Source organism: Anomaloglossus baeobatrachus, chromosome 3 (assembly GCF_048569485.1).
Source record: "Anomaloglossus baeobatrachus isolate aAnoBae1 chromosome 3, aAnoBae1.hap1, whole genome shotgun sequence".
Lineage (NCBI taxonomy): Eukaryota > Metazoa > Chordata > Amphibia > Anura > Aromobatidae > Anomaloglossus > Anomaloglossus baeobatrachus.
In genome coordinates, this window is record NC_134355.1 from 672,271,579 (window position 1) to 672,293,318 (window position 21,740).

General features: G+C 45.2%; 1 protein-coding gene across 1 annotated transcript in view; it reads right to left on the bottom strand.

Annotated features, from left to right (window-relative positions):
* Positions 1 to 11,273: 11,273 nt before the first annotated feature.
* The window catches only part of BLK (BLK proto-oncogene, Src family tyrosine kinase), a 139,552-nt gene continuing 129,085 nt past the window's right edge, over positions 11,274 to 21,740 (bottom strand). Inside the window, exons 12-13 of the mRNA XM_075341247.1 lie at positions 14,810 to 14,941; positions 11,274 to 13,266 (exon numbers count right to left, since the gene is read on the bottom strand). Coding sequence (XP_075197362.1) covers positions 13,064 to 13,266; positions 14,810 to 14,941 — 335 coding nt within the window. The 3' untranslated portion in view covers positions 11,274 to 13,063. The remainder of the gene's footprint in view (positions 13,267 to 14,809; positions 14,942 to 21,740) is intronic.

The window sequence follows — 21,740 nt, forward strand, 5'->3', positions numbered from 1 at the left end:
CCGGGAGGCTCGGATTTTAAGAGGGGAGGCGTGTAGTGGGTGAGCATACTCCCTACAGGAGGGAGCTGAGATAACCCGGAATTGTAATTAATAAAAATGTTTTATTTGTATCTGCATGTGTATTGTGTTAGGGTACCCCTAGTGGCCGGGTGGGACGGCTGTCACCACAGTGGGGAGGAGGAGCCGGCAGAAGCAAGGGGGAAGGCAGAGCAAGGGTTGAGAAGGAAAGAAAAGATCAGGAGAGCAGTTGTCTCGGGGACGGGAGCGGAGCAGCAGAGCCGGGGCAGAGTGTGGGAGCTGAAGGACAGAAAGCCGGAGAGAACAGGAGCGGGTGGAACCTCATAGGGTGAAGCAGTCCAGTGTGGGTCCGGGCTGTGGGTAGCCAGAAGTGGGAGCCGGGCGAAGAGGAGTAGTCAGGCACATCCCCACTGGAGGGGACGCAAGGACAGGCTTTCCTCAGCTGAAGGAAGCGTATCATCACCTTATTGCCTCGTGTGGAGCTTTGTGAAGAATAAAGATGTTTGTTAATTGCATTGAACCATGCCTGAAGAGTGTTTGTGCGCCGGACAACACCTGCACCACCACCACACTCTGCCCCACCAAGGCATCTCCTGTCCCCCCAGTGACGGTGGCGCCAGGGGTAAGCCTGACAGCAAGGGCCACGACTACAAGCCCGGAGGCACCCCTGGCACCCCGTTACACTACCATAAACCAATAATGTATGCCCCTCATTCTGGCCTAATATAGTAATTATGTCAGTCATCCTGGCCCCCTTTATGTAACAATGTCTGGGAGAACAACTGGAATCAGAAGGGATTGTTAATTGCCTCCTGTACAAATTATCCCCTCACACACTGCTCTTCTCCAAAATAGCCCCACACCATAATGTCCCCCCAAAACGTGCCCTTTCGATGATATCTCCCCCATACTACATCTTGGCATAAATCCCCCCCCCCCACTCCTCATTATACTATGCTGCCTTTCACAATCCCTTTCCTAATTGCCTCATAATGACCCTCATTGCCCCATAGTGTCCCGCATTGCTCAATAATGTCCTAATCGATTTTCTCCATAATGTTACCTTTGCCCCAAAATGTCCCTCATTGATCCATAATGTGCCAGTTTTCCTCATAATGTTCCCATTACCCTATGTTTCTCATTCCCCCACAAAGTCCCTATTTACTCTATAGAGTAAATTGGGACATTATAATGTCCCTTGCAGCCTTATAATGTCCCAATTTGTTTCCTAATGTCCCCCATTTCCCCATAATGTCCCAATTTGCTCTATAATGTCCCTCATTGCCCCACAATGTCCCAATTTACTCTAGAATGTCCCTCATTGCCCCATAATGTCCCAGTTTGTTTTATAATGTCCCCCACTGCCATATAATGTTCCAATATGATTCAATATGTCCCCCACTGACCTATAATGTCCCTCATTGACCCATAATGTGCCCCATAAAAGTTCCCCTCCACTCTTCCCCCACTACAGTCCCCTCATCTAAAATTATTGTACATGTCCTCTTTGGCTCCTCTGGACTGCTAACAGTTGCCTGCGCGTCATCCTCTTCATCTCTGCACCTCTTCATCTCTGCAGCTGCGGCCCCGGTGATGACAAGATGTCGCGATGCGGGGCTCAGGTGTGCTCCTCTGCCTCAGTCCTGTCGCCGCACTGTTCAAATGTATGTGTGCCTTTCAGGCACGCATACATTTGAATAGCAGCGCTTTCATCAGGTCCCGCACACCTCACCTGTGCAGGCCTGGGGACTCCTGCAGTGCAGCGTTAGGACCTTTGGTCAGTCAGATGACTGTGATGTCATTATACGTCATTCTGCAACTGCGGAAACTTCAGTGATTGTACAGAATTTGTACGATCAATGAAGTTTATGATTGAAAGGCTGGGGGACTCTCAGAGTGTGGGCGCTCTGGATCAGCTGCCCAGTCTGCCCACCAGTAAACGCCGGCCCTGAGAAACAGATGGCCCGTGGCCCTGTACAGCTACATTTCCGGTGACCAATGGCGAGCCACATGTCAGGAGCAGGCGAGCCACATGTGGCTCGTAAGATACGGGTTGGGGACTCCTGCTCTAATCCCTCCAATATGCCGTAATCCAAACCTATCCCTCCTCTAGCAGCTTTCCCTACACTGTTTCTGGGGTAGGATGTGCCGAGCGTTGCATCCCCGGTAGTGATGGGCAAAGCCAAACTGTAAAGTTTGGGGTCAGTACTGGATAACTAGTATCTCTGCACCAACCCCCAAACACGGAGTTCTCAGGGAACCCCATGGAACTGTTTGGATTCGGCCACCCGGATAATTAAGGAAAAAAGAGAAAATAGGGACTAAAGCAGGAGCATTATACTTAATGAGTCTCCCGCAAGACTGTAAGACTTCTTTCTTCCAGGGCCGCTCATTAGCTTCATACAAATTCACTGCTCCCCCACCCGCTAGTGTCGCGGGCGGAGGAGGGGACGCTGCGCTCTCCCACTGCTCGGGTCCGGCTGCTGCTGCTGCTCGGTGGTGGCTTGAGCGGTGGGCCGGATCCCGGGGACTCGAGCGGCGCTCCTCGCCCGTGAGTGAAAAAGGGGATGGTTTGGGTTTTAGGGATATTGTTCGTGACGCCACCCACGGTTGTGATGAGATTGTGACACCACCGCTGCTCTGGAACGGGGATCCCGGGAGCGATGACAGGGAGCAGCTTAGATGTTAGTTCTTCCCTCCGTGGGTAGGGGGTTTGGTTGTCCTGGGGCCCGGTGAGGGGTATGGATGTATGGCAGGTGGGTTCGCGGGGCCTGGTGAGGTGCAGGGTCGCGGGGGCAGTGCTGTGCCGCACGGCACGGTGGTACTCACTCAGCCAATGACGAATGGAAAGTCTCCGGTAAAACAAACGGCTGGATGGACGGGTCCCACAGACGGCTGCGGTGTTTCTCCTCCCGGCAGGTTGATGGTGACTGCCTTTCCCTGCACCTATGTAGTGTGTACGGTCCCAATGGGTTCCCACTGGTAACCCGTTCCCCAGCTTGGATGGTTGCTGAAGGAGCCCCTTTTGCCCGCAGGCTCTGGCCCTGGGAACTGTAGCCTTGGCGGTGACTGTGTTTCTCTCTACGGTTTGAGCTGTTTCCTTCACTCGGGTCTTGGCTGCTGGGAAACCCCGGAGGTTCCCTTCGCTAACGGATTTGACCAATTTCACGGCGACTCCTAGCCTGGTCGGGGTCCGCAAGCCCTGCCGGATGGTGCTGGCTTCTCTTTGCTCTCCGGTCCGGTACCGCCGGGCCACCGCCCGTCCACGGTCTTTACGGTTCGCTCCAATTAGCCTCTCCTGCAGACGGTCACCACCGTCTTCCAACCTTGCTGTTCCGTTCGGGCCACGCACCCGGACGCCGTCAGTCTGCTCCTTTACCACCTCTCTCCTCTCACTAACTGCTAACCAACTCCACTCCTTTTCCCGCCTCCAGGACTGTGAACTCCTCGGCGGGCGGGGACCAACCACTTGGCCCCACCCCCTGGTGTGGACATCAGCCCCTGGAGGAAGGCAACAAGGATTTTGTGTTTGGCTTTGGTGTACCTAACCGGGGTGTGGGGTGTGTTGGTGTAGTTCTGTGACGACCTGGCTTGTCCAGGGCGCCACACTAGCAATCCTGACATCTGTGATTGGTTGCAGTTAGACTGCGCCCCCAGCCTGTGAGACAGCATCATGGATTGTTTGAAATCACACATGCTGTCTACGTCTCTATAGTGGTGTAAAAATAAGTATATAAATAAATTGGCGTACGGTCCCCCCACATTGTGATACCCAGCACAGATAAAGCATATGCCTACAGGCTGTAGCTCCCAGTCATGTGCTTATCATGACTGTGTATCAAAATAAGAGGGACCCTATGTGACTTTTTTAAAAATTTTGATATCCAGCCATGGTAAAGCTGACAGCTGGTATTCTCAGGCTGGGGAGACTCATGGTTATTGGACCCAAAATAGCAACCTGCATTACATGCGACAATCTCGGGAACTTTACCTGGCTCATCCTGATTACCCTGGTGGTGGCAATCAGGGTAAAATAAAGGGGTCAATGACAGCTCACAGCTGCAACTAAGCCCTAGATTTGTAATGGGAGGCAGCTATCAGACATCCCACCCCCATTACTAATACTATAAGTGAAAAGAAATAAACACAAACTATGTAAAAATCCTTTATTTGAAATAAAATACAAAAAAAAACCCTCTTTCTCCAATTTACTAATCTCAAAGACCCAGTTCCGACGTAATCCACACGAGGTACCCAGAGCTAAGGCGCAGTTGGCTGCAAGTGCACTTTGAAGTAAAGTGTACCATTCCTGCAATATTCAAGTGTTGTGCCAACAGTAATGGTGTGACTGAAGTACTGTGCGTAACTGTTAATAAAAGACTAATGAATAAGAAAACTCAATCTGTGTCCATTTATTCCCGGTGGGAATATCCGGGATCATTAGAGGACCTGCATTGAGGTATGCCTTGCACATAGAAAGTCCACACACCCCACCAGGAGCATCTCAATCACCCCTTTCCCGTTGCTCTGTGGAGAGAACTGGGGCCCTGGCCAAAGAAAGTGAAGGGTCAATTTACAGCAAAAGGATTGGGTCTGGCCCTTGGCCTCTGCTGCACTTCTACATAGTCCAGCACTTCCCACGACGTTCCTCTATGACGTAGATCAAAAACTACGAGACTCCACAGCCTTTGAGCAGTAGCCACTCCCGGCTCCGGCTGCACTCCGTGAGACCAGTGACACTGATGAGCAGTATTGTGCAGAACATCACCACTCATCACTCTGAAGTCCTGGGAGTACCACGGCGGGGAGTGGTCTCCTCTATTTCAGATGGCTACACGCAAACTTGCACTGGTTGGATCTGCTTTGCTTTCCATCATGGGTTATCTCAGCTATTCTGATTTTTCCACTTCCCTCTGCAATTACTCACTTCCCAGCTTGGGTAGTTACCAGTGATAGATTGCTAAACAATGCTTTTCAAAATTATTCACCCCCTTGGCTTTTTACCTATTTTGTTACGTTACAACCTGTGTTTAAATATTTTTGTATTCCGGTTTGTGTTTGATGATTCAGCACTAGTCTAAGTTGGGGAAGGGAAGTGAGAATAGTATAGACAATGATTATATTTCTGGGGTAAAATAAATAAAAATTGCCATTTGTTCATATATTTTCACCCCTTTTGCCCCTAAAAATATCTGGTGCAAGCAATTACTTTCATAAATCACATGCATAGTGAGAGGAAGGCCACCTGTGTACAATCTAAAGCGGGCTTTACACGCTACAACATATCTTACGATGTGTCGGCGGGGTCACGTCGTAAGTGACACACATCCGGCATCGTTAGTGACGTAGTTGTGTGTAACAGCTACGTGCAATTGCGATTGAACGTAAAACCGTTCATCGCATGCATGTCGTTCATTTGCTAAAAATTGCACGTCGGGTTGTTCAATGTTCCCGAGGCAGCACATATCGCAGTGTGTGACACCCCGGGAATGATGAACAGATCTTACCTGCATCCTGCGGCTCCCGCCGGCTATGCAGAAGGAAGGAGGTGGGCGGGATGTTTACGTCCCGCTCATCTCCGCCCCTCCGCTTCTATTGGCTGGCTGCCGTGTGACGTCGCTGTGACGCCGAATGTCCCTCCCAGTCCAGGAAGTGGATGTTTGCCACCCACATCAAGGTCGTATGGAAGGGTAAGTACGTGTGACGGCAAATAATCATTTGTGCGACACGGTCAAGAAATTGAACGTGTCGCACATACGATGGAGGCGTGTCACATCGCATACGATATCGTATGCTTAATTGTAAAGTGTAAAGCAGGCTTAAGTGTCCCAGGTCTGTCAGTATATAGACACCTTTTCTTAAAGACCACGGAGGCTGCAACACTATTAAGCAAGAAGCACCACTAACCAAACACCATGAAGGCCAAAGAGATATTGAAACAACACCATGAAGACCAAGGAGCTCTCCAAACAACACCATGAAGAGCAATGATATTCCCAAACAACCACCATGAAGACCGAGGAGATCTCCAAACAACACCATGAAGACCAAAGAGATCTACAAACATCACCATGAAGACCAAGGAGATCTCCAAACAATAACATGAAGACCAGGAAGATCTCCTGACAACACCATGAAGACCAAGAAGATCTCCAAACAACACTATGAGACCAAGGAGATCCAAACAATACCATGAAGACCAAGGAGGTCTACAAACAACACCATGAAGACCAAGGAGATCCAAACAAGTCAGAGACAAAGTTGTTGAGAAGTACAAGTCACGATTTGGTTTTAAAAAATATGCCAATCTCTGATGCTTTTCCGAAGCACCATCAATTATTATCAAATGGACAAAACATGGTACCACAGTAAATCTGTAAGAGAAGGCTGCCCACCAAAATGCTCAGTCCGGGCAAGGAGTAATTAATCAGAGAGACAGCACAGAAACCAAAGGTAATCCTGAAGGAACTGCAGAGTTCTGAAGCAGAGAACGAACTATTTGTCATATGGGTACAATAAGCCATACACTTTATAGAGCTGGACTTTATGGAAGAGTGGTCAGAAAAAAAGCCTTTACTTACAGCTAAAAATTGGAAGGCTCGTTTTGCCAAAAGACATGTGGGAGATCCCCCAAATGAATGTGCTGTGATCAGATGAGACCAAAATTGAACGCTTTGGCCACCAAGGTAAACAATATGGCTGGCACTAAACCATCACAGCTCATCACCCCAAGAACACCATCCCCACAGTGGAACATGGTGGTGGCAGCATCATGCTGTGGAGTTGTTTTTTGAAGTAGGGACAGGGAAAAAATGCTCCAAATTGAAGGGAAGATGGATGGTGCAAAATACAGGGGTATTCTTGAGCAAAACCTGTTTCAGTCAGACAGTGAATTGATACTGGGATGGAGGTTCAACTTCCAACAAGATAATGACCCAAAGCATACTGCTAAAGCAACACTTGAGTGGTTTAAGGGTAAATATAGTGGAGTTGCCTAGTTAAAGCCCAGACCTTAATCCAATTGAGAATCTGTGGTCAGATTTGAATATTGCTGTTCACCCAAGAAAACCATCTAACGTGAAGGAGCTGGAGCAGTTTTGCATTGAGCAATGGGCAAATATCCCAGAGACAAGATGTGCAAAGCTTTTCCAACTTTTCCAACTTTTCCAAAGTTACTTGCAGCTGTAATTGCTGCAAAATGAGACTCTACAAAACGTACTGACTTTAGGGGGGTGAATAGTTATGTACAATGAAGTTTTCAGTTATTTTGTCTAATTGTTTTCTGCTTCACAAGAAAGTGGAAAAACAAATGTTCACAGTTGTACGCATGTTATTTACATGAACTGATGCAAACCCTCAAAACAACAGTGAAATTCCAAGTTGTGAGGTAACAAAACACAAAAAATACCAAGGGGGTGAATACTTTTGCAAGCTAATGTTCCTTGTTCTTGGTGTGGAAGACTGACCTGTACAAAAATAAGTTGTTTAAGGAGCCATATCTGGAGATAGCTGCTTGGAAGTTGGTTTGGTGTCTTCCCATTCTATATTCCCTTCTTCAGTTTGCATCACTAATCTCTTCCCTTTACTCCTTCCTGTAGTCTGGTGTGCATTTTATAATTGCTTTCTTCTTTTACCCTTATCTGTCTCTTCCCCTTTGTGTTTTTATCATATAGCAGGACTAGTGTTCCGGCTGCCCAGCGCACTAGTCAGGGTTGTGCTCAGGGAAAGACGGGGATAGAAACGTGATTGTCAAATAGGCTGAAAGTAGCAGTCTAGGGACTTCAGGACTTCAGGGAGCACAGGGTACATCTCAGGGGTTGCCCTTCCTTATTATTTCCTAGTGGCAGTTTATCCCTTCCTCCCATCATGCCTTGCGCCGACCAGCCCCCTTGTGGGGTGTGTTAACCAAGTGCTGGCCAGAGTAGTACCTGGTGCCTATTGTCAGCCAAGTCCAACCTCATCATCTGAGACTCTGGTGAAGACTGTGTAGGTAGTTAGTCATGCCCCGTTAGGGAAAGCCTGATTCTGGCAGAAATGGGTCTACGTCCCTCTCTTCCCCCTATCTGGAAGCGTGACATTTGATGAACGGTGACATCCCTGACATCACTGCTCATCAGTATCCCGGGTCCTCGCGAAGTGCAGCGTGAGCCAGGAGTGGCTGCTGCTCGAAGGCTATGGAGCCTCATTGAAGCCTTTTATCTTCATAATCAAAGAAGCTCATCGGAACTGCTGGACCACGTTGGATCTGTGTGGGAACTTTGCTTTCTATAAATTGGTGAACAAGGGTCAGTCTATTGTTTTTCTTTCTCTCTTTTTATGTCTTTCAGGTTTTCATTTGTGGAATCCCTGGATTACGACAAATCTTCATGGATTTTTTTTTTATAAAATGATGAACAGGGAAAGTGGGGGAGTATTTGTTCAGATAAAGTATATTTTGTTTATTTTTTATTTTCATTTACTGGGTTAGTAACGAAGGTATCTGATAGACCCCTCTCCATTACTAACCTCTGGGCTTCTTGCCAGCTGTCAATTCACAGCTGACATCAACCCTATAAACCATTACCCTGATTGCCTCTGCACCAGGGCAAATCTGGGCAAAGTGCCAGGATTAATAAATCATTAAAAAATCCGTATAGTAAATGTCACCAGGATAGATAAGTGTTTCGAAAAGACCCTCACAAATAGTGAGAAGGAACCCTCAACTAATAGGGGTCAAAGCAACATAAAAGACAACTGAGGCAGTCACGTGCAACGAAATTCGCGTCGGGGACAGAGGCACATGGGACTAATTGGCCTACTACCAGGTAACATCTTTACATTCTATATTTGATTACTGCCATTGTCACCACAGTTGGTCTTCGTCTTTAATAAGCATCATATACAGTTAGGTCCAGAAATATTTGGACAGTGACACAAGTTTTGTTATTTTAGCTGTTTACAATAACATGTTAAGAAATACAATTCTATATATAATATGGGCTGAAAGTGCACACTCCCAGCTGCAATATGAGAGTTTTCACATCCAAATCGGAGAAAGGGTTTAGGAATCATAGCTCTGTAATGCATAGCCTCCTCTTTTTCAAGGGACCAAAAGTAATTGGACAAGGGACTCTAAGGGCTGCAATTCACTCTGAAGGCGTATCCCTCGTTAACCTGTAATCAATGAAGTAGTTAAAAGGTCTGGGGTTGATTACAGGTGTGTGGTTTTGCATTTGGAAGCTGTTGCTGTGACCAGACAACATGCGGTCTAAGGAACTCTCAATTGAGGTGAAGCAGAACATCCTGAGGCTGAAAAAAAAGAAAAAATCCATCAGAGAGATAGCAGACAAGCTTGGAGTAGCAAAATCAACAGTCGGGTACATTCTGAGAAAAAAGGAATTGACTGGTGAGCTTGGGAACTCAAAAAGGCCTGAGCGTCCACGGATGACAACAGTGGTGGATGATCGCCGCATACTTTCTTTGGTGAAGAAGAACCCGTTCACAACATCAACTGAAGTCCAGAACACTCTCAGTGAAGTAGGTGTATCTGTCTCTAAGTCACCAGTAAAGAGAAGACTCCATGAAAGTAAATACAAAGGGTTCACATCTAGATGCAAACCATTCATCAATTCCAAAAATAGACAGGCCAGAGTTAAATTTGCTGAAAAACACCTCATGAAGCCAGCTCAGTTCTGGAAAAGTATTCTATGGACAGATGAGACCAAGATCAACCTGTACCAGAATGATGGGAAGAAAAAAGTTTGGAGAAGAAAGGGAACGGCACATGATCCAAGGCACACCACATCCTCTGTAAAACATGGTGGAGGCAACGTGATGGCATGGGCATGCATGGCTTTCAATGGCACTGGGTCACTTGTGTTTATTGATGACATAACAGCAGACAAGAGTAGCCGGATGATTTCTGAAGTGTACCGGGATATACTTTCAGCCCAGATTCAGCCAAATGCCGCAAAGTTGATCGGACGGCGCTTCATAGTACAGATGGACAATGACCCCAAGCATACAGCCAAAGCTACCCAGGAGTTCATGAGTGCAAAAAAGTGGAACATTCTGCAATGGCCAAGTCAATCACCAGATCTTAACCCAATTGAGCATGCATTTCACTTGCTGAAATCCAGACTTAAGACGGAAAGACCCACAAACAAGCAAGACCTGAAGGCTGCGGCTGTAAAGGCCTGGCAAAGCATTAAGAAGGAGGAAACCCAGCGTTTGGTGATGTCCATGGGTTCCAGACTTAAGGCAGTGGTTGCCTCCAAAGGATTCGCAACAAAATATTGAAAATAAAAATATTTTGTTTGGGTTTGGTTTATTTGTTCAATTACTTTTGACCTCCTAAAATGTGGAGTGTTTGTAAAGAAATGTGACAATTCCTACAATTTCTATCAGATATTTTTGTTCAAACCTTCAAATTAAACGTTACAATCTGCACTTGAATTCTGTTGTAGAGGTTTCATTTCAAATCCAATGTGGTGGCATGCAGAGCCCAACTCGCCAAAATTGTGTCACTGTCCAAAGATTTCTGGACCTAACTGTATATTCTACTCACACGTATTTAATAACTATTGTGCTGATTATTTCACTATAACATTAATACACAATTTCTTGTCTAATATACTGGTTTTAGACATTGCCTAACATATATAATATTGAAATTGTCTAAATACTATTTATAATTAAGACATAAATGTTTGTCTATTTTCAGGATATTGGCTATTTTTTGGTAATTTGTCACTTCTATGGTCCTTTATTTCATACCCTGTGCTGCCTTCTTATAAGGAAACTCTGTCTGTTAATGCACTTTATATATTACAACTACTGTAAAATAAACTGCATTTAATTTATTTAATAAAATATTTGTTTGTTGTTTTTTTTAAAAAAAAATCACAGTTTTCGCTTATGTCGCTTTGAGCCCCACTAGTTGAGGGTTCCTTGTCATGGTTTGTGAGGGTCTTTTTGAGACACACAAAGTGCCAGAATTGTAGCATCTAATGGGGCGGATGCGGGATGCTATTTTTAGGCTGGTGGGACCAAATAACCATGGACCTTCTGAGCTTAATAATACCAGCCTCCAGCTGTCTGCTTTATCTTCACTAGTTATCAAACAACTAAGATGCGGAGATGGTGCAGAAATTTTGCGGCGCCAAAAACTCAACGGATCCTGATTGGCAGACTGTAGCCTAAAAAAGACAAAATCGCATTGTTAGACTTCAGGTTTATTAACCTTTTGGATTCACCGACAGCTTTGGAGCTGTTCAATAATAAAATTTTCCATCAAAAATACAAACAGGCCAATAATTGTGCGCACAGTGCACAACAGCTCAAAGGGGAGTTCCACAACCTCTCCTTTGTATACTTCTGAATAGGAAGGTTTCCCCTTAGTCACCCCCTTTGTATTTCGCAGTTAGCTTTGATCATGACATGCAAAGAGTTAAACAGCGGAGAATTGACAAAAAATAGAATGTATGACAGCTTCCCGCACTACCTGTTGTTCCATCGCTTCGTCCTTCCTCTCCTACATTTCACATCTACTTTTGTTTCCCACATCCTGATTTCTGACCATATTATATATCAGGTCACGTTGTTCGTCTGTTAGAATCATTACATTACTGTAATTATCTCAGCTATAATCACACAGCCATGAAAATACATTGTCATGTATCTATATCCTGAATTTGTGTTCTATGCTCCAGAGCTGAATTTACAATTCTGCCAAACTGTTGGTGCTCTGGCTTTATAAGTTTGACTTTATCAGTGCGTGGAATATAGGGATATCTTTGCCGTTGTCACGCTGGACAAAGGGCTGATAAGACGTACTAAAGCGTATTCCCCACTAGGTGGCAGCAGAGTAGTGAAGGAGAGTCAAAGAAACACTGTAACAGAAAGGAGACTGAAGTACAGCAGAGTAACCTCAGAAGGGAGTTCACAAGTGAACCACCAGGGGGCAAAAGAGTAGTCAAGCAGTCAGGGTCAAGTCGGGAAGTCAAGTCAGTGCAAAGGGAGGATCAAGTTAGAAAACAGAACTGAGGTTGGATGCCGGGAGATCAGGTATACAGAGGGAAACACAAAGGGCACAGGGATCAGAAGACAAGACTGGGGGGGGGATGAGGAGACACAAACACGGGAAGGAGGATGAACCAGGATGGGTAAACAACTGACAGGAGTGGAAGTCAGGAACTGGGACAGATGTAATTGATGGGGTGGAATGATGCTTTGAACCATTGGTCACATTACGGGTGCACAGAGAACCCCTCATTTATGTATGTAATAAAACAGTTTTAAGTGGTTTAATTTGAGTTTTTGGAATGGCAGGCTGCCTTTAAGGGATAATACATGTGATAAATGCAATTTGGGGAGCAGCCACCATAAAGCCAATATTGCAACAGGGAGTCAAAAACACATAGGTCACTGCATTTCTGTGCAGATAGAGAAAAGGTAGGATGTATCTGGTCCAGTGTCATGTATGCCATACAGTTTATATGCCCTGCGTGAATCCTAGTATACACAGTTTTCTCAATGACCGATGCCTAAGACGTAAGCTTTTCTTTATGGACAAGTCTGGGTACAAGAAGGTGCACTTTTTTGTGTGCCAAAACTTCAACCAGTCTGTGGTCCTCTTGGACATAGGATGGCAATACCATTACTTCACGGACAACTTGGTCACTGATCGGCAAAAAAGTTGTCAAGATAATGTAGAAACTCCTTCAGGTGATGATCCAATACTTTACGCTCTTTACAGGAGTTGGTGGACTCTAGGTATTGCCTAATTTCATCTTGACACTTTTCTGTAATATTTTTTGAGGAATCAGGACAATTTTGTACCTGGTGTTGGCCATAACCAGTGCCACTACATAGTACAATTGAAAAATATACAGCAGATATAGTCAACTTGTATTGGTGAATGTTGGGTAGAGGAAGTCTTCTCCAATCACCTATGGATTAGTTCTAATAAAAAAAATCATTATTTTTCATTTTGGATGACTTGGTCTTCATCAAACATTACAGAAGTCAGTGGCAATGATTAATCCATCATTCCTTCCTCCCTGGCTCAGGGTTCATCCTCGTACTGTTTCTCGGTCGCTGTGCCAAAATCTTCTAAAACCGACTGTAAATACTCGAACGTTGGCCTCTCCTCTGGCTTTTCTCGCCAGCATTTTATCATGATGACATACAGTTCTGCTGAGCAATTTTCCGGGCAGGGCATGCGATAGCCTTCATCTAGGACCTGGATAACCTCAGGGTTGGTCATACCTGAAGGACAGAATATACACATTGTTATCGTCAAACTCCAACATTGTGGAAGTTCATGTTTATGGAACGGGCTGCATACTGTGATGACTGTCACAAGGTGGCGCTTGACACTACTGGTATGCAGTTAATAGGGAGGTAGTGTGACGCCTGCCTGGAGCCACGAACTCAGGATCGGTGAAACAGGTGAATAGAGGCAACTGCCCACAAAGCAGGAACCTGGACCCCACAACCCTTTAACCACTATACAGGGATTTGGAATTCCGACAGGGGCCAGGTGATCACTGCTCGCGGAAGATTGCAGTCCTGAGAAGAGCAGTAACCAGGCAGGGTCAAATCCAGAAGGTGCAACAGGGACAAAAATCGTCAGGCAGGAGAGTGGTCAGATATCAAGCGAAGGGTCAAAACCGGAGCTAGCAGCGAAGTACAGAAACGGCAAGCAGAAGAATGGTCGGGTAAACAAGCTAAGGGTCAAAACCGGAGCTAGCAGCAAAGTACAGGAACGGCAGGCAGAAGAGTGGTCAGGTAGTCAAGCTAAGGTCAATATACGGGAATGCAAACAACCAGCACGGCACCAGAGACTAGCAGGAATTTACAGGACTATATCTGGCACCTGCCAGCAGAAGGGAGAAAGCATAAGAGGGGTGTGGTGCCTTCCCATTGGCCCCGGATTAAAGGTAGCTACTCAGCCGGAAGGCACACATCACCACATTGGTCCTGCAGGTCCTAGTGAAACCCAGCCTAATAGATGAGCGGAGCCTGCACCCAGCAGAGCCACTGACTGCTCCCCAGTCCCCAGCGCCGCCCACAGTGGTGACACTGCGGCGTGATTGAAGCAGAAGTCGACTCCGGTGGAGACGTGACAGGTAGTCAGACAGGCCGAGATCATAAACCAGGAGGTAATGAGAGTACATGGGGGGGAAGACAGAGACGAGGTCGAGATACAAGCCGAAGGTCAGGGTTCCAGGAAAGTATGTACAAACTTCAGGGAGCAGGCGGGGACGTGGTCAGGAGGAAGTCAAAGGTCAGAAGCCGGGAAATCACAACCAAAACAGGGAAAGACAGGCAGAGACAGGTAAACAGCAGTCCGAGACATGAGAGACCAAAATCTGAACAGTCAGCACCACGAGAGCCAACAGCACAACTGTAAATAGGAAGTATGACTGACGGTGTCCTAAGGTAACCTGCTCCCTAAAGAAGCAGAGCAATCACCGGGAACAAGAAGCATCTGCGAGAGAACCTCCCAGGACCAGCGTGAAACCCTATGAAACAACCAGCAGACCAGTCATTCTGCAAAATGCTCTGCACCATAAGCAACATATACCGGCTCTGCAGGAGAGCGTGGCAGAACAATACAGAATGTCTGCACAATGGAATCGTGACACATAGGTCTTAGCATGAAAAATGGCTTAAATCAAATGTGTTGGCCAACTTGTCAGATTTGCTCATCTATAGTCAGTAGGAATTATTGGCACTATGTGTGCTCACAACAAGGATCCTTGCATTCCCCTTTGACCTACACCCTCAAGAGTATGAAGTGGATTACCTGGATATGGAATTCGACCATACGTCACAATTTCGGTGAGAAGAATTCCAAAGGACCACACGTCTGACTTAATGGTGAAGACCCCGAAGTTGATGGATTCTGGGGCTGTCCATTTGATGGGAAATTTTGCACCTGTGATTGGAAATGAAATACATTTTATAATAACATCATATTTTGGAGATGAATCAAGATTCTGGAGGTCTCGTCTCGTGGTCTCCCACTTAGTACTCCTCTCGAGTCGCTCAGTATCAGTTGCTCCCAGCTGTAGTGGACAAGATCTGCCCATGCCTTACATTTCTTATCCAACAGAAGAAATATAAGGTCGGCTGCCACTTTCCTAAGAAATAAGAATTGATCATAAGGGGTGTCATAATCCAGACCTGCTCAGACACGCTGTCCGCCAGGTTGGCTTTTTTCAAAAACCTTTTGCCTTAGAGAGAATCCACTGCACAGCACACACATACACATACATACACATATATATATATATATATATATATATATATATATATATATATATACAAGCATTTCCTCTTTTAATCTCTCTTTTTCCTTTGATCCCATTTTGTCTCATTTTCCAATTAAAAATGAGACACCTAGAGTGCCTTGAAAAATTATTCGTACCCTGTAAACTTTTCAACATATTTTTTACATTAAACCCACTGACTTAAATGTATTTTATTGGTATATTATGTGCAGGGCCGGCGTCAGCACGTGGCACACCCGGGCAAATGCCGGGGCCCTGGAGAGCTGGGGGGGCCCACTCGGCCTCGTCACTTCTGCTGCCCCCAGGCCGAGTTCCGGGGACCGCAGTCCTCGGCAGGAAACTGTGGCTGCCATCCCTTTAAGGCGCGCAGACCACAGCGTTCGCTGCGTCCTCCTAGATTGAGCTTCATCTGTGGGCGGAGCTAGCACGGCATCCTGCTCGGTCCTACAGATGAAGGAGGTGCAATGCCAGCCAGCGACCCCAGCACAGCACTTCCCTCGGCGCTGAGTGGGCCCTCTCTCCACCGTGACCTGAGCGGTATGTGGGACCCCCCCTCGATCTGTATGTGTATGGCCCCCGCAGAGCAAGGTGTGTGTCTGTCTGTATGTATGTATGTATATATGCAGCAGAGCAGTATGTGTGTGTCTGTCTATATGTACGTATGCAGCAGCGCAGTATGTGTGTGTCTGTCTATATGTACGTATGCAGCAGAGCAGTGTGTGTGTATCTGTCTATATGTACGTATGCAGCAGAGCAGTATGTGTGTGTCTGTCTATATGTACGTATGCAGCATAGCAGTATGTGTGTGTCTGTCTATATGTATGTATGCAGCAGCACAGTATGTGTGTGTCTATATGTACGTATGCAGAAGGTCAGTATGTATGTGTCTGTCTATATGTACGTATGCAGCAGAGCAGTATGTGTGTGTCTGTCTATATGTACGTATGCAGCAGAGCAGTATGTGTGTATCTGTCTATATGTATGTATGCAGCAAGCAGTGTCTCTGTCTACATGTATGTATGCAGCAAGCAGTGTTTGTCTGTATGTATGTTTGCAGCAGAAAAGTGTGTGTGTCTGTCTGTATATATGCAGCAGAGCAGTGTGTGTCTGTCTGTATGTATGTATGCAGCAAGCAGTGTGTGTCTGTCTGTAGCAGTGTGTCTGTATGTATGTATGTATGCAGCAGAGCAGTGTGTGTGTGTGTCTGTATGTATGCAGCTGAACAGTTTGTGTGTCTGTATGTATGCAGCAGAGCAGTTTGTGTCTGTATGTATGTATGCAGTAAGCAGTGTGTGTCTGTCTGTAGCAGTGTGTGTCTGTATGTATTTATGCAGCAGAGCAGTGTGTGTGTCTGTATGTATGCAGCAGAGCAGTGTGTGTCTGTATGTATGCAGCTGAACAGTTTGTGTGTCTGTATGTATGCAGCAGAGCAGTGTGTGTCTGTATGTATGCAGCAAGCAGTGTGTGTCTACTGTAGCAGTGTGTGTCTGTATGTATTTATGCAGCAGAGCAGTGTGTGTGTCTGTCTGTATGTACAGTTAGGTCCAGAAATATTTGGACAGTGACACAATTTTCGCGAGTTGGGCTCTGCATGCCACCACATTGGATTTGAAATGAAACCTTTACAACAGAATTCAAGTGCAGATTGTAACGTTTAATTTGAAGGTTTGAACAAAAATATCTGATAGAAATTGTAGGAATTGTCACATTTCTTTACAAACACTCCACATTTTAGGAGGTCAAAAGTAATTGGACAAATAAACCAAACCCAAACAAAATATTTTTATTTTCAATATTTTGTTGCGAATCCTTTGGAGGCAATCACTGCCTTAAGTCTGGAACCCATGGACATCACCAAACGCTGGGTTTCCTCCTTCTTAATGCTTTGCCAGGCCTTTACAGCCGCAGCATTCAGGTCTTGCTTGTTTGTGGGTCTTTCCGTCTTAAGTCTGGATTTGAGCAAGTGAAATGCATGCTCAATTGGGTTAAGATCTGGTGATTGACTTGGCCATTGCAGAATGTTCCACTTTTTTGCACTCATGAACTCCTGGGTAGCTTTGGCTGTATGCTTGGGGTCATTGTCCATCTGTACTATGAAGCGCCGTCCGATCAACTTTGCGGCATTTGGCTGAATCTGGGCTGAAAGTATATCCCGGTACACTTCAGAATTCATCCGGCTACTCTTGTCTGCTGTTATGTCATCAATAAACACAGGTGACCCAGTGCCAATGAAAGCCATGCATGCCCATGCCATCACGTTGCCTCCACCATGTTTTACAGAGGATGTGGTGTGCCTTGGATCATGTGCCGTTCCCTTTCTTCTCCAAACTTTTTTCTTCCCATCATTCTGGTACAGGTTGATCTTTGTCTCATCTGTCCATAGAATACTTTTCCAGAACTGAGCTGGCTTCATGAGGTGTTTTTCAGCAAATTTAACTCTGGCCTGTCTATTTTTGGAATTGATGAATGGTTTGCATCTAGATGTGAACCCTTTGTATTTACTTTCATGGAGTCTTCTCTTTACTGTTGACTTAGAGACAGATACACCTACTTCACTGAGAGTGTTCTGGACTTCAGTTGATGTTGTGAACGAGTTCTTCTTCCCCAAAGAAAGTATGCGGCGATCATCCACCACTGTTGTCATCCGTGGACGCCCAGGCCTTTTTGAGTTCCCAAGCTCACCAGTCAATTCCTTTTTTCTCAGAATGTACCCGACTGTTGATTTTGCTACTCCAAGCATGTCTGCTATCTCTCTGATGGATTTTTTCTTTTTTTTCAGCCTCAGGATGTTCTGCTTCACCTCAATTGAGAGTTCCTTAGACCGCATGTTGTCTGGTCACAGCAACAGCTTCCAAATGCAAAACCACAAACCTGTAATCAACCCCAGACCTTTTAACTACTTCATTGATTACAGGTTAACGAGGGAGATGCCTTCAGAGTTAATTGCAGCCCTTAGAGTCCCTTGTCCAATTACTTTTGGTCCCTTGAAAAAGAGGAGGCTATGCATTACAGAGCTATGATTCCTAAACCCTTTCTCCGATTTGGATGTGAAAACTCTCATATTTCAGCTGGGAGTGTGCACTTTCAGCCCATATTATACATATAATTGTATTTCTGAACATGTTTTTGTAAACAGCTAAAATAACAAAACTTGTGTCACTGTCCAAATATTTCTGGACCTAACTGTATGCAGCAGAGCAGTGTGTGTGTGTGTGTCTGCATATATGCAGCAAAGCAGTGTATCTATATGTATGCAGCAGAGCTGTGTATCTGTATGTATATATGCAGCAGAGCAGTATGTGTGTGTGTGTGTGTGTGTGTGTGTGTGTGTGTCTGTATGCATGTATGATGTGTATCTATATATGTTAGTGTATAAGACTGTATAGATTTGTCTGTTTATATGTATTTTTGTGAGTTTGTCTTTAAATATGTAAATGTACGTGTACGTATCTGTGTATGTGTGTGTGTCTGCGTGTTTATGGGGCCCACTGGGACGCTTCCGCCCGGGGCCCACAAAAATCTGGAGCCGGCCCTGATTATGTGATATACCAACACTAAGTAGCAAGTACTTGTGACTTGATAACTGGTTTTCTATATATTTTTAAAATATAAATCTGAAAATTGTGACATGTATTTGTATTCAGCCCCCTGTAGTCTAATACCTCTAAATAAGATCCTGATTCAATTGCCTCCAGAAGTCACATAATTAGTAGATTGAGTCCACCTGTGGGTAATTTCTTCTCAGTATAACTACAGCTGTTCTGTGAAGGCCTCAGAGGTTTGTGTGAGAATATTGGGGACCAAACAGCATCATGAAAACCAAGGAACACACCAGCCAAGTCAGGGATAAAGTTGTGGAGAAGAGTAAGGCAGGGTTAGGTTATAAAAACATAGTTCAAGCTCAGAATATTTCACAAAGCACTGTTCAATCTATCATCCAAATGAGGAAGGAGTATGGCACAATTGCAAACCTACCAAATCATGGTCGTCCACCAAAACAGTCATCCTAAGAAGTAGACCAGTAATTAGACAAGCAGCCAAGAGGCTAATGGTCACTGAGGAGACGCAGAGATAGGACGACTATTAGGCTGGAGTCACACTTGAGTGTGACTCGCGCTAGGATTGCATCACATCTCCAGGACTGGCGGCCCCTCTCCTGACAGGAGTGTGCAGCTGCATAGAAATACATGCAGCTGACCCGCTCATGTCAGAAGAGCTGGCAGCTTATCTGGGCAGTGAGATGAGATCCTCCTGTGAGTCACACGTAAATGTGACCCCAGGTTTAGTCATATACGCTACAAATCTGGCCTTAATGGCAGAGTGGCAAGAAGAAAGCCACAAGAAGTTACATTTGCACTTTATAAAAAGCCATGTAGGGGACACAGTGAGCATATGGAAGAAGTTGCTCTGGTCAGATGAGTCAAAAAAATAACTTTGGGGGCTAAATGCAAAATTCTATCAATTCTATTCTAACATTGCACATCACCCTAAAAACACCATCCCCACCATCACACATGGTGGTGGCAGCATACTGCTGGGGGTAGTCTTTTATTTAGGAGAGGCAGGGAAGCTGGTCAAAGGTGATGGGATGATGAATGGAGCTAAATACAGGGCAATCCTGGAGGAAAACTAACCCTGCACATCACCCTGAAAACACCATCCCCACCATCACACATGGTGGTGGCAGCATACTGCTGGGGGGAGTCTTTTATTTAGCAGAAGCAGGGAAGCTGGTCAGAGGTGATGGGATGATGAATGGAGCTAAATACAGGGCAATCCTGGAGGAAAACTAACCCTGCACATCACCCTGAAAACACCATCCCCACCATCACACATGGTGGTGGCAGCATACTGCTGGGGGGAGTTTTTTATTTAGCAGAAGCAGGGAAGCTGGTCAGAGGTGATGGGATGATGAATGGAGCTAAATACAGGGCAATCCTGGAGGAAAACTAACCCTGCACATCACCCTGAAAACACCATCCCCACCATCACACATGGTGGTGGCAGCATCCTACAGCGAGGAGGCTTTTCTTTAGCAGGGGCAGGGACGCTGGCCAGCATTTATGAGAAGATGGATGGAGTAAAATATAGGGCAATCCTGGAGGAAAACTAACACTGCACATCACCCTGAAAACACCATCCCCACCATCCCATATGATGGTGGCAACATCCTGCTGTGGGGAGGCTTTTCTTCAGCAGGGGCAGAGAAGCTGATCAATTTTGATGAGAAGATGGATAGAGTAAAATATAGGGCAATCCTGGAGGAAAAATAACACTGCACATCACCCTGAAAACACCATGCCGACCATCACACATGGTGGAGGCAGCATTCTGCTGTGGGGAGGATTCTCAATGTTGATGGGATGATAGATGGAGCTATATATGGGTTACCAACCGTCCAGAAATTCCCTGACAATCTGTAAAAATTCAACACTTTGCCCTGCCCATAAAGAAAAATTAATACAGATTATTTTGCCTGCACTTATTATTTTACAGTTTACTATGAATTTAGATAATGTCTTCTTATCAGAACATGGATCACTTACAATCAGAACAATTTATTAGGGTTTTCCACTGTGTGATTTATATTTTGAAATATTTATAAACCCAAATATCATTTCCTTTACACTTCACAAATACTTGCACTTAGTGTTTATCATATAAAATCCCATTAAAATGCATTTATGTTTGTGGGTTCAACGTGAAAAAATTTGGAAATATTCACGAGATATAAATACTTTTTCAAGGCGCGGTATATGACATTTGGACTGCATTACTGCTGTATAGACTAAAAAAATTAAGGTATTAAGGGCATGAATTGGCAGTCATTGTGTGCCCACCAGCTGTGCCTTTCTTTGATTTGGCAACAGCCTATAAATTTAAAGGGCAGGTAAGATCCAGCGCTAAATAAAAACAGTCAGAAAGGAGAACAAAAATCAAAGACTGACCAGCACCCGCTGATAGAAGAATGAAGCAAGTGTGAACAGGTACAAGCTGCAGTATATACACTGGAGATCAAAATTAGAGAATATTGTATGATCACTTGCTTTTTTCAGAAATTATGTAATCTACATTGAAGAACATGTGAAGGTTTTTTGTAAGGGCTGCACCGAGAACCGTGGTTTAAAAAAAATCCAACGTTTATCAACATGAAACCTTTATTTTGCCCAAAACGTGATGATGATAATTAGAGAACAGCAATGACTGTAGCACAGAGACAGATGATGACTAAATGTTCTGCAGGTAACAACAGTCACAATCAGTAGGACGTGCACCGGCCGTCGCTGTGATTGACTTCAGCACATCTGCGGACACAGGACATCACTAGTCCCTCACACTGCTCTGGGGGGATTTTGGCCCACTCTTCTTCCAGTCTCTTCCATAGTTGTTTGACTGTTGTTTGTTTCTTGGCCATAACTTTATCACCAAGGATTTTCCAGAGGT